This window comes from Amblyraja radiata, chromosome 35 (genome assembly GCF_010909765.2).
Source record: "Amblyraja radiata isolate CabotCenter1 chromosome 35, sAmbRad1.1.pri, whole genome shotgun sequence".
NCBI lineage: Eukaryota > Metazoa > Chordata > Chondrichthyes > Rajiformes > Rajidae > Amblyraja > Amblyraja radiata.
In genome coordinates this window covers 9133315-9145887 of record NC_045990.1, presented here as the reverse complement: position 1 = coordinate 9145887, position 12573 = coordinate 9133315, and the positions used below count along the sequence as shown (strand labels likewise).

General features: G+C 51.8%; 1 protein-coding gene across 3 annotated transcripts in view; it reads left to right on the top strand.

Moving 5' to 3' along the window:
• The window catches only part of kank2 (KN motif and ankyrin repeat domains 2), an 84629-nt gene that overhangs the window by 64699 nt on the left and 7357 nt on the right, over positions 1-12573 (top strand). For all 3 annotated transcript variants that reach the window (XM_033012300.1, XM_033012302.1, XM_033012303.1), the window contains 6 exons: positions 3191-4325; positions 4362-4696; positions 7400-7612; positions 8575-8686; positions 9617-10060; positions 11601-11688. In XM_033012300.1, the coding sequence (XP_032868191.1) occupies positions 3191-4325; positions 4362-4696; positions 7400-7612; positions 8575-8686; positions 9617-10060; positions 11601-11688 (2327 nt within the window). The remainder of the gene's footprint in view (positions 1-3190; positions 4326-4361; positions 4697-7399; positions 7613-8574; positions 8687-9616; positions 10061-11600; positions 11689-12573) is intronic.

The following is a 12573-nucleotide window of genomic DNA, read 5'->3' as shown; positions in this document are numbered from 1 at the left end:
GTGACCTTTCTGGCTGAGACCCTCCTTCTGCCCCCAAAACGTCATCTATCCATGTTTTCCAGAGATGCTACCTGACCCGCTGAGTTACTCCAGCACTTCGTGCCTTTTTGTGCATTAATCAACATCTGCAGTTCCTTGTTTCTCCAAAAAGGCAGGTATATCTGGAACCCATGGCTACACCTTTAGTTTAGTTTAGTTTAGAGCTACAGCACGGAAACAGGCCCTTCAGCCCATCGAGTCCAGCGATACCCGCACATTAATACTATCCTACATTAAGGACAATTTTTACATTTATAGCAAGCCAATTAAATTACAAACCAGTACTCCTTTGGAGTGCGGGAAGAAACCGAAGTCCTCAGAGGAAACCCACGCAGGTCACGGGGAGAAGTTACAAACTCTGTATAGACAGCACCCGTAGCCAGGATCGAAACCGGGTCTCTGGCGCAGTAAAGCGGCAACTCTACCGCTGCGCCACTGTGCCACCCTTTAACTTTTCAACCTTAAACTTGAAGAAAGTGAGTGGATTGTAAAAGAATTATCATTTTCCTCCGCTCACCCTGCCAGTCTCTGACGCATGGGAATATATATTTAGGATACATATTTTCCCTGAATATATATTAAAGTACATGTTGTTCGGATGTGTTCTTGGGAGCTAACTATAGAGCTATAGACACTGAGTGAATAGTCGACTCAATGCCAAGATAACATTCTGATTTAAAATGTTGCTCAAACTAGTGAGCCTCCAAACATGAGTCCCACTTTCAATGACTCACCATAACTTTATAAAGTTTTATGAAGGAAAGTGTCTTATAAAGGAAAGTGAACAAAACCACTGAGTTGTACTTCGGCCCAAGGCACCAGTGCCAACCAAGTTGCCTTGCTAAGCGAGTCTCATCTGCCTGCTTTCATGCCAAAATATAAAAGGACAGGACAAGCTCGATGCAGGAAAAATGTTCCCAATGTTGGCCGAGTCCAGAACCAGGGGCCACAGTCTTCGAATAAAGGGGAGGTCATTTAAGACTGAGTTGAGATCAAACATTTTCACCCAGAGAGTTGTGAATTTATGGAATTCCCTGCCACAGAGGGCAGTGGAGGCCAAGTCACTGGATGGATTTAAGAGAGAGTTAGATAGAGCTCTAGGGAGTCAAGGGATATGGGGAGAAGGCAGGCACGGGTTATTGATAGGGGACGATCAGCCATGATCACAATGAATAGCGGTGCTGGTTCGAAGGGCTGAATGGCCTCCTCCTGCACCTATTTTCTATGTTTCTATCTATGTTTCAAAGTGCAGAACATCCCAAAAGTGTTGTTAATGATAGGACGGCAGGGTGGCGCAGCGGTAGAGTTGCTGCCTTGCAGGGCCAGAGCCCCGGGTTCGATCCTGAGTACGGGAGCCGTCTGCACGGAGTTTGTACGTTCTCCCTATGACCGCGTGGGTTTTCTCCGGGTGCTCCGGTTTCCTCCCACACTCCAAAGACGTGCAGGTTTGTAGGTTAATTGGCTTTGGTAAAATTGTAAATTGTCCCTTGCTTGTGTGGAGTAGAGTTAATGTGCGGGGATCGCTGGTTGGTGCGGACTCTGTGGGTCTGTTTCCATGCTGCATTTCTAAACTAAACAAAGCTAATCATAGTTTTGCAGGATTGGAGTGTTACAATTCTGGAGAAAACGTCCAATGTTTGCAAGAGGTTGGTTGGAAGATCAGGACTAGTCCTTAGCTTATGAAGGACCATTATTAGTCTGATAACAATGGGGAAGAAGCTGGTCCTGAAACTGGTGGTACATGCTTTCCTGCTTCCATGTCTTCCACCCAATGGAAGCAGGGAGAAGAGGGGATGACCCAGGAGTTGAGTGATTATGTTGACTGCTTTCCCGAGGTAGCATGAAGTGCGGATAGAATTTACTTTAATTTAGTTTAGTTTGCTGTCACGTGTACCAAGGTACTTTGAAAAAGCTTGAGTTGAGTGCTAACGATTCAGTGGAAAGACAATACAAGATTGCAATTAAGGAAAAGGGGAAAGTCTTTTTGGACCGAGATGAGAACATTTTTTTTCACACAGAGAGTGGTGAATCTGTGGAATTCTCTGCCACAGAAGGTAGTTGAGGCCAGTTCATTTGGCTATATTTAAGAGGGAGTTAGATGTGGCCCTTGTGGCTAAAGGGATCAGGGGGTATGGAGAGAAGGCAGGTACAGGATACTGAGTTGTATGATCAGCCATGATCATATTGAATGGCGGTGCAGGCTCGAAGGGCCGAATGGCCTACTCCTGCACCTATTTTCTATGTTTCTATGCAATCCGCAGTGTACAGATACATGATAAAGGGAATAACGTTTAGTGCATGATAAAGTTTATTAATGTCCAATTAAAGATAGTCCAAAAGTCTCCAATGAGGTAGATAGTAGCTCAGGATCGCTCTCTACTTCTTGGTAAGATGGTTTGGTTGTGTGATAACGGCTGGGAAGACACTATCCCTGAATCGGGGGGTGTGCGTTTTCACACTTCTGTACCTTTCGCCTGATGGGAGAGGGGAGAAGACGGAGTGGCCGGGGTGCGACTGGTCCTTGATTTTGCTGCTGGTCTTGCCGTGGCAGCGTGAGGTGTAGCTGGAGTCAATGGAAGGGAGGTTGTGAGGGTCTGGGCTGCGTCCACAATTCTCTCCGGTTCCCTATGATCTTAGGCAGAGCTGTTCCTAAACCAAGTTGTGATGCATCGAGGATGCTTTCTGGTGTGGACGTTCTCTCCTCTCCTTGGGCAGTGTGTGAATGGGTTGGTGGTGGGTTCCAGGCACGGAAATCGCTATCCAAATATGGAGGGGACAGGGGGGGACACAATTTCTTGGCGGCCGCCCGCTCACACACACACGTGCGTGAGGCTTCAGAGGCTCAATCCAGCGCTAAATGTAGCTTAACTCTGCCTGTCTCACCGGGTTAACCTACAGCCCTGCCTGGACTGACGGGACACCATAGAAACATAGAAACATGGAAAATAGGTGCAGGAGTAGGCCATTCGGCCCTTCGAGCCTGCACCGCCATTCGATATGATCATGGCTGATCATCCAACTCAGTATCCCATCCCTGCCTTCTCTCCATATCCCCTGATCCCTTTAGCCTCAAGGGCCACATCTAACTCCCTCTTAATGGTTCTATGACTTGCCGCAGATGGTAACCCGTGATCTCTTGCTGTTCCCTCAGGTAGTGCCGAGCTCGCCGCTGGCACGGAGGCCAAGGGAGGCGACCCCAACCAGCCGTACTCGGTGGAGACGCCGTACGGCTTCCACCTAGACTTGGACTTTGTGAAGTACGTGGACGACATCGAGAAGGGCAACACCATCAAGAAGGTCCACATCCACCGGCGGCCACGGGGCTGCAGCTACACCGGCTCGTGGTGGACCTCCACCGAGTCCCTCTGCTCCAACGTCAGCGGCGACAGTCGGCACTCCTCCTACTCCTCCTGCGGCCGCGGCAACTACACGCCCGGCTGCGGCTACGGCTATGGCTACGGCCGCGGCCCGCCAGTGCCGCCCACCGCCTACAGTTCCCGCGTGGAGAAGACCCTGCTGGAGACGCGCAGGCGGCTGGAAGAGGAGCCACTGGCGGGCGGTGACGGGAGGAGACCACGTTACTCCAGCCTCAGCAGCCTACACGGATCCACCAGCTCCCTGTCCGGCGTTGGTCAATCCTGGTCCAGGTTGTCCAACGCCCCCCACAACGGCTCCCAGAGCTCCGCCCAGGGCCAGTTCACCCCCCTGAGCTCCGGGCTGGCCACCCCCTCCACCCCCAGCTCCGGACACCTCCACAACATCCGTGAGCAGATGGCAGCCGCCCTGCGCCGTCTACGTGAGTTGGAGGATCAGGTGAAGATGGTGCCTGTCCTGCAGGTGAAGATCTCTGTGCTGCAGGAGGAGAAGAGGCAGCTGAGTGTCCAGCTGAAGAGCCAGAAGTTCCTGGGGCACATGGATGGTTGGGGGGCGCAGAGAGCCAGCAAGCCCAGAGGGGAGCTGTTCATCGACATGCCCGAGGAGGAGGAGGACCATCGGCTGGGACAATCAGAGGGAGGGTCTCTCCTCTCCCCGGCCCTGAGGAAGCTGACCCAGGGGGGTCCGGCCAACAGGACACCCCCCACCCTCAGGAGCGTTGGCATCTGGGTGAGGGAGACGGACCTGGGCATCACCCCGTCCAGCCTGCAGAGAGAGGCGGACCACCACCGCCACCTCTCGCAGCTCCTGGCCAGGAAGATCTCTGGGCTGGAGCGGAGGCTGCGGGAGGCCGGGCTGGAGCTGGAGGCCGCACAGTGTCCGGGGAGGAAGGAGACGGCGGACAAGGGGGGCCAGGCGGGGGGCCAGGCGGGGGGCCAGGCGGGGGTCCCCTGCCCTGCCCAGTCACCCGAGGGTGGCACGGCCGGGCAGGAAGGGAGGGTGGGGGAGCCACCGTTGCCACCACCCCGGGGTGACTCCACCCCCCGGCCCCGACCCGCCACCGTGACGGGGCCCCCGTACGGCGGAGACGCTGGGACCACCCCGGAGGAGGGGCCCTTCAAGGAGGTGCCGGCCAAGCTGGTGAGCTGCACCATCGTGACCACTCTGGCCTCCACCTGCGAGGAGCTGCCCTCCCTGATGACCAGCGCCATCACCGCGAGGCCCCACCGGCCTGGGCCCAGCCCCGCTCTCTTGCGGCAAGCCGTGCGGCAGCTCACATGCGGTACGGGGGGGGGTGGGGGAAGGGGGGGTCTGGTGGGTTGGTTGGGGGCTGTTTGGGGATTGGGGTGGGGGGAAATTGGGATGGAGGTGGAAGGGGTTACGGGAGTTGAGTTGGGGAGATTGGGGTGTTGGGGGTCAGGGTGGGGGAGGGAGGTGTTGGGGGAGTTGAGTTGGGGGGTTTGTGTGGGAGTGGTTGGTGAGCTGGGGGTGAGGTGGGGATTTGGGAGGGGACAGTCAGGTTTGGGAGCATTGGGGATGGGGGTTGGAGGTGGGGGTGGGAGAGGCGGGGTGGTGGGGGGTTGGCTGGGGTTTGGGGTCTCGGCGAGTGGTGTGGAGGTGGGGAGAGTGGGCTGAGGGGGGTTTTGATGGGTTCGCTGCGGGTTGGGGGGAGAGTCAAGGGAGTGGTTGGGGAACCTCCTCCCGCTGGTTATCTTGTTCACTCACACACTCATTCACACACACATGCTCACACTTGCTCGCACACACACATTCACACACCCTCGCTCACACAGCCACACTCACGCACACACACTGATACTCACACTCACTCACGCAAACAATATCGCACTCGCACATTCTCACACTCGCACACACTCACATTCACTCACTCACATCAATGCAGTCACTCATGTACTCATTCGCACACTCCCACACACTCACTCACCCCACACACTCACACACACACACACACACACACACACTCACACACTCACACACACACACTCACACTCTCCCACTCTCCCACACACTCACACATACTCACACACACTCCCACACACTCCCACACTCCCACACACTCACTCACACACTCACACTTTCCCACACACCCACACACTCACACACTCCCACACACTCACACACTCCCACACACTCACACACTCCCACACACACACACACTCCCACACACTCACACACTCCCACACACTCACACATACTCCCACACACTCCCACACTCCCACACACTCACACACACTCACACACACACAGTCATGGCTGTGATGAGGAGGTTGGATGGGCAGATTGTGCTCTGATCTCAGGGATCTACACTGACTGGGTTTATCAGGACAGGAATGAAACAGAATAGGAAGTGGTTTTATTTGTGTAGTTATATGTTTGGACTGAGATCACAAGCATCTGAAGGCAATTACCAGCCATTGCCACTAAACTGGGATAATGAGAGGGACTGTGCCACAGGGCTTCAGAATTTGAGTTTCCTTTCTCCAAATAGCATTGAAACCCATCCCAAACTAGTGGGTGAAAGTTCCTTGTCTCCCGCTGAGAAATCCTGGAAAAAACAAGTGGGGAGAACCAGACGAAATGTGTAGGAAGGAACTGCAGATGCTTGTTTACACCGAATATAGACACAAAATGCTGGAGTAGCTCAGCGGGACAGGCAGCATCTCAGGAGAGAAACAATGGGTGATGTTTCAGGTCTAGACCCTTCTTCAGACTGATCCAGAAGAAGGCTCTCAACCCAAAACGTCACCCATTCCTTCTCTCCAGAGATGCTGCCTGTCCCGCTGAGCTACTCCAGCATTTTGTGTCTATCTTAGGGGAACATTCATTGACTATGGGCAGACTGAAATACACTGCTCAAAGAGGAAAACTTGGTGAAATATTTAGAAACAAGGAACTGCAGACGCTGGTTTACAACAAAGTACACAAAGTGCTGGAGTAACTCAGCGGGTCAGGCAACATCTCTGGAGAACATGGATAGGCGACGTTTCAGGTCGGGACCCTTCCTCAGACTGCTTGTAACGTGAGGTGTGGAAAGGTGGGAGAAAGGAGAAGCAGGCCAAAGCATGGCGGATGATAGGTAGACATAGGGAAGGAGGAGTTTTGAACAATAGACAATAGGTGCAGGAGTTGGCCATTCGGCCCTTCGAGCCAGCACCGCCATTCATTGTGATCATGGCTGATCATCCCCATTCAGTACCCCGTTCCTGCCTTCTCCCCATATTCCCTGAGTCCACTATCTTTAAGAGCCCTATCTAGCTCTATCTTGAAACTATCCAGAGAACCGGCCTCCACCACCTCTGAGGCAGAGAATTCCACAGACTCACCACTCTCTGGGTGAAGAAGTGTTTCCTTGTCTCTGTTCTAAATGGCTTACCCCTTATTCTTAAACTGTGGCCCCTGGTTCTGGACTCCCCCAACATCGGAGCATGTTTCCTGCCATTAGCGTGTCCAAACCCTTAATAATCTTATATGTTTCAATAAGATCCCAGCTCATCCTTCTAAACTCCAGAATGTACAAGCCCAGCCGCTCCATTTCTCTCAGCATATGACAGTCCCGCCATCCCGGGAATTAACCTTGTAAACCTACGCTGCACTCCCTCAATAGCAAGAATGTCCTTCCTCAAATTAGGGGACCAAAACTGCACACAATACTCCAGGTTTTGAAAGGCATATGGTTGAAACAAAGGCTGGGAATTAAAACAGAAGGTGTGAGACAAAAGGATTGAAGAGCTACAAATCGTGAAGCCAGAGGAAGAAATTGGGTGGAGAGGGGGAAGGGAAGATAAAAATCTGACGGGTTCGTAGGTCGGGGTGATCGCTGGCCAGCGCGGACTCGATGGGCCGAAGGGCCTGTTTGCGTACTGTGTCTCTAAGGTCTAAAGTCTGAATACATTTCAGTTCGTAAGGTTGTGGACCCCAGGCAATGGGATGGGGTTTCCTCATGTTGTGATGTTTCTCTTTCAAGATGCCCATGGGGACAACGAGGCTGGGGCTCCAGTGCCACCCCCTCGGGCCCCTGAGGTGCCTCGGGCGCTCTCGGCCTCCGGCGCGGAGACGGTGCACGAACTGGGCGCCTTAAGGCCAGGCCCGGCCCAGCACCAACACCCATCGGAGGGCAGTCGGCATCTGGTGAGACTGAGGGAGCCAGACCCATCCTCAGATGACTCCACAAGGCCAGGTAACCCTCGATCAAGACGTGCTCATGTCCATGAGTTTTAGGAGAAGAATTAGGCCATTCGACCCATCAAGTCTACTCCACCATTCAATCATGGCTGATCTATCTTTCCCTCTCAACCCCATTCTCCTGCCATCTCCCCGTAACCCCTGACACCCATACTAATCAAAAATGGCAATCTCTGCCTTAAAAATATCCATTGACATGGCCTACACAATTTTCTGTGGCAATGAATTCCACAGATTCACCAGCCATACGGAGTTTGTAAGCTCTCCCTGTGACCTACGTGGGTTTTCTCCGGGTGCTCTGGTCTCCTCCCACACTCCAAAGACGTACAGGTTTCTGGGCTAATTGGCTTGGTAAAATTGTAAATTGTCCGTAGTGTTTGTCTGATCATGTTAGTGTGCTGGGATCGTTGGTCGGTGCGGACTCGGTGGGCCGAAGGGCCTGTTTCCACGTCGTTTCAAACTCAAACTAAAGCAGTATCACAGGCACACAGTACGATAACACACAAAATATAAAATATTCATATATCATACGTTAGTGAAAAGAAGATCGTGCAAAAACAAAGTGTGTTGGATGGAACTGCAGATGCTGGTTTAAACCAAAGACAGACACAAAATGCTGGAGTAACTCAGTGGGACTGGCAGCATCTCTGGAGAGAAGGAATGGGTGATGTTTCGGGTTGAGACCCTTCTTCTGGATCAGTCTGAAGAAAGGTCCCGAGCTGAAACGTCACCCATTCCTTCTCTCCAGGACGCTGCCTGTCCCGTTGAGTTCCTCCAGCATTTTGTGTCTATCTTCGGTGCAAGGCAAAAATGTGTTTAGAGAACCAGTCCATGTTAGCGCAAGAGGTGGGATTAAGGTGACGTGGGTTGATTCAAGATTCGCCCACGGGCAATGTTGCCCATAGGATGGACTATGGACATATTCGCCATGGTGAAGGCTTTCCCTTTTCTCCACAGTTTCGCCACATGGAGCGCAGCTGAAGTCCATCATGAAAAAGAAGGAGAATGGAGCGGTTCCCGACAGCCCTCCTACGAAGAAGAGCCTGCAGTTCATCGGGGTCAATGGCGGGTGAGTGTCTGACCCCACTGTCTGCCTATACCCGCCCGCATCACCGGCCAACGTTAAACCTCTAGATCCCTCTGCCTTCAGTAGAAATGGCCCACGGTGAAATTCTCACTGAGTTGGGCTGAAGGGCTTGTTTCCACACTGTCCCACTCAATGACACTACTCTGGGTAAAAGGCTGTGCGTTTCCTCCAGTTATTCCTCTTATGATATTATACACCTCTGTAAGATCATCCCTCATCCTCCTGCGCTTCAACGAATAACTTGAGGAAGGACATCCTTGCTATTGTGGCAGTGCAGCGTAGGTTCACGAGGTTAATCCCCGGGATGGCAGGACTGTCACATGAGGAAAGATTGGGCTTGTATTCACTGGAGTTTAGAAGGATGAGAGGGTATCTTATAGAAACGTTTAAAATTATAAAAGAACTGGACAAGCTAGATGCAGGAAAAGAAATTCCTAATGATGGGGGAGTCCAGAACCAGGGGCCACACAGTCTAAGAATAAAGGGGAGGCAATTTAAAACTGAGATGAGAAAATACTTTTTCACTCAGAGAGTTGTGAATTTGTGGAATTCTCTGCCAGGGAAGGCAGTGGAGGCCAATTCACTGGATGGATTTAAAAGAGAGTTCAATAGAGCTCTTGGGACTAGCAGAATCAAGGGATATGGGGAGAAGGCAGGCACGGGTTACTGATTGTGGATGATCAGCCATGATCAGAATGAATGGCAAAATGGCCCCCTCCCGCACCTATTTTCTATGTTCCTGTTTCTATGAATAGAGTCCTATCCTGCTCAACCTTTCTCTGCAGCTCAGGCACTCGAGTCTTGGCAACATCCTTGTAAACCTTCTCTGCGCCCTTTTCAGGAGCCCATGAGACATGGAGGGGTGTACTCGCTTGGGAAGATGTCTCTGAGAGTGAGTTTTCTTTGCCGTAGGTACGAGTCGACGTCTTCGGAAGAGTCCGGTACTGAGAGTGGGCCGAGTGAGTCGGAGGGGGAGAGTACGGAGAGTGATTATCACGAGGCCAGCGAGAGACTGCCGGGAGAGCAGGTGGAGAGAGCAGGGACCGAGACGCCTGTGGCAGGCTCAGCGCCAGAGACCCAGAGCCCGCCGCCCGTCCCAGCCGAGCCTCAGCGGGAAGCCAGGAGCTCGGGGAAGCCTCCGGAGACGGAGAGCGTGTGGGAATCAGCGGAGCAGAGCAGGAGCATGTCTGAAGGAGAGAAGCAAGTGCGGATTGTCACGGGTGGGGAACTTGTGAAGGAGGTGGTGGTGGTGCCAGGAGGTGAAACAGAGGCAAGAGTCACGTCGGGGCCAAACCAGCCAGAAACCATCGCTCAGCCTGAAATACTGAGCCCGCAGCAGAAAACAGACAGCTGCACGTATGTGAATTCTCATTTTCCAACTTTTGCCCTGCCTTCACAGATCTTAAACTGTTAACTTTCTGTAAACACGGTAAAGGGCCTGTCCCACTTGGCAATTTTCTTCGGCGACTGCCGGCGTCATATCAGGGTCGGCAAAAGATTTTGAACATTTCAAAATCCAGCGGTGACAAAAAAAATGTTGCAACACTTGAAATTACACCGTGCGTCATAGGTCATCACGCCGCGTCACTCTGCAAATGTTGTCGGTGACCTGATAATTCAGTCAATGATGCCGAAACATTTGCTAAGTGGGACAGGCCCTTTAATTATTAAACGGCACAGTGGTGCAGCGGGCAGAGACACTGCCTCACAGCGCCAGAGATCCGGGTTCAATTCATGACATCTACTGTCTCTGTGTGTCGAGTTTGCACGTTCTGCCTGTGACTGTCACATGCACCCCCTGTCCCTTGACCTACGAACCTGTACGTCTTTGCAGTGTGGGAGGTAACCGGAGCACCTGGAGAAAACCCACGCAGTCACAGGGAAAACGTACAAACTCCGTACAGACAGCACCTGTAGTCAGGATTGAACCCGGGTCTCTAGTGCTGTGAGGCAGCAACTATCGCTGCGCCACTGTGCTGTCCCCCCCCCCCCGTACATGCACTCACTCACTCACTCTCACGCACACTCACACACACACACACTCATTCTCAAACATTCTCACACACTCACATGCACACACTCACTCTTACACACTTACTCGCTCACTCTCACACACACTCACTCATTCACACGTACATACTCACTCTCACACGCACATGGACTCACACACACACACTCACCACTTTGACACACTCACTCACACACACACACGCTCACTCACACACTCACTCACACGCACACACTCACTCTCACACACACACACTGACACACTTACTCACACACACACACTCACTCTCACACACACACGCTCACACACACACTCACTCTCTCACATACACACACACTCACTCTCTCACACATACACACACTCACTCTCTCACACATACACACACACTCACTCTCTCACACATACACACACACTCACTCTCACACACATACACACACTCACTCTCACACACACACTCACTCTCTCACATACACTCACTCACTCTCTCACACATACACACACACTCACTCTCACACACACACTCACTCTCTCACACACACACACACACTCACTCTCACACACACACTCACTCACACACTCACTCTCACTCACACACACACACTCACTCTCACACACACACACACACACACACTCACTCTCACACACACTCACTCACACTCACTCTCACACACACACTCACTCTCACACACACACACACACACACTCACTCTCACACACACACTCACTCACACACTCACTCACACACACACACGCGCACAAAGTGGGAGCCTGGGAATACAAGCCGTTGCTGTATGATGAGGGGCTGTCCCTGTGTGTGCTGTGTTTGGGAAGGGGACGTCTGGGGTCTCTCCTCACTCACTCACTCACTCACCACTCTCTCACTTGCAGGTTTGAGCTGACGGAGGGCTTGGTCTCGGCATGTGTAACTCTGCAGAAACACCTGAATGATCCAGACGGCTTCACGAACAAAGACGTGGTATGGCTTCTCACTGTCTATCCCTCCTCCCCCCTGCTGATGTGGCATCAGAACAACTCCCCAGTAGATCTGTGCAGGAGATGCTGCTTTACATCGAAGATCGACACAAAATGGTGGCGTAACTCAGCCGATCAGGCAGCATCTCTGCAGGAGAGGAATAGGTGACATTTTGGGTTGAGACCCCTGATGTAGGATCCCGATTCCTTCTCTCCAGGGATGTTGCCTGACCCACTGAGTTACTCCAGTATTTTGTGTCTATCTGCAGATCTCCAGTATTCAGGTTTAAGTTTATTATTGGCATGTGTACAGTGAAATGCTTAGTTTTGCAAATTCAAGCAGATCAGATAATGCCCTAGATACATATAATCAACCAAAACTCGTAAAACAGGTAGAGCAAAGGGGAAGATACAGAGTGCAGAATATAGTTCTCAACATTGTAGCGCATCAGTTGCAGAGACAAAGTCCAATGTCCGCAATGGGGTAGAGGTAAATTGGACAGTAGCCTAGCTTATGGAAGGACCGTTCAGAAGCCTGATAACAGAGGGGATGAAGCTGTTCCTGAGTCTGGTGGATAGACACTGGTGAAATGCGAAAGGCAGCTGGTTACCAGAATACCATTAAAGAAAAGAGTTCCAACTTTGAAAGAGAGATCCCAACAGTCCAAAAACTTCCTGTTTTTGGTGTAAATTTAATATTGTCACGTGCAGCGAATACTTTGACTATCCAGTCAAATTTGACTATCCAGTCAAATCAAATCATACTATACAGGGGCACGATCAAGTACACAAAGAGAAAAATACCAGAGTGCAGAATATGGTGTTAGTTTCAGTGAAAGTGCAGGTGAAAAAAGCGCAAACTCCATAATGAAGTTGGTTGGAAGATGGA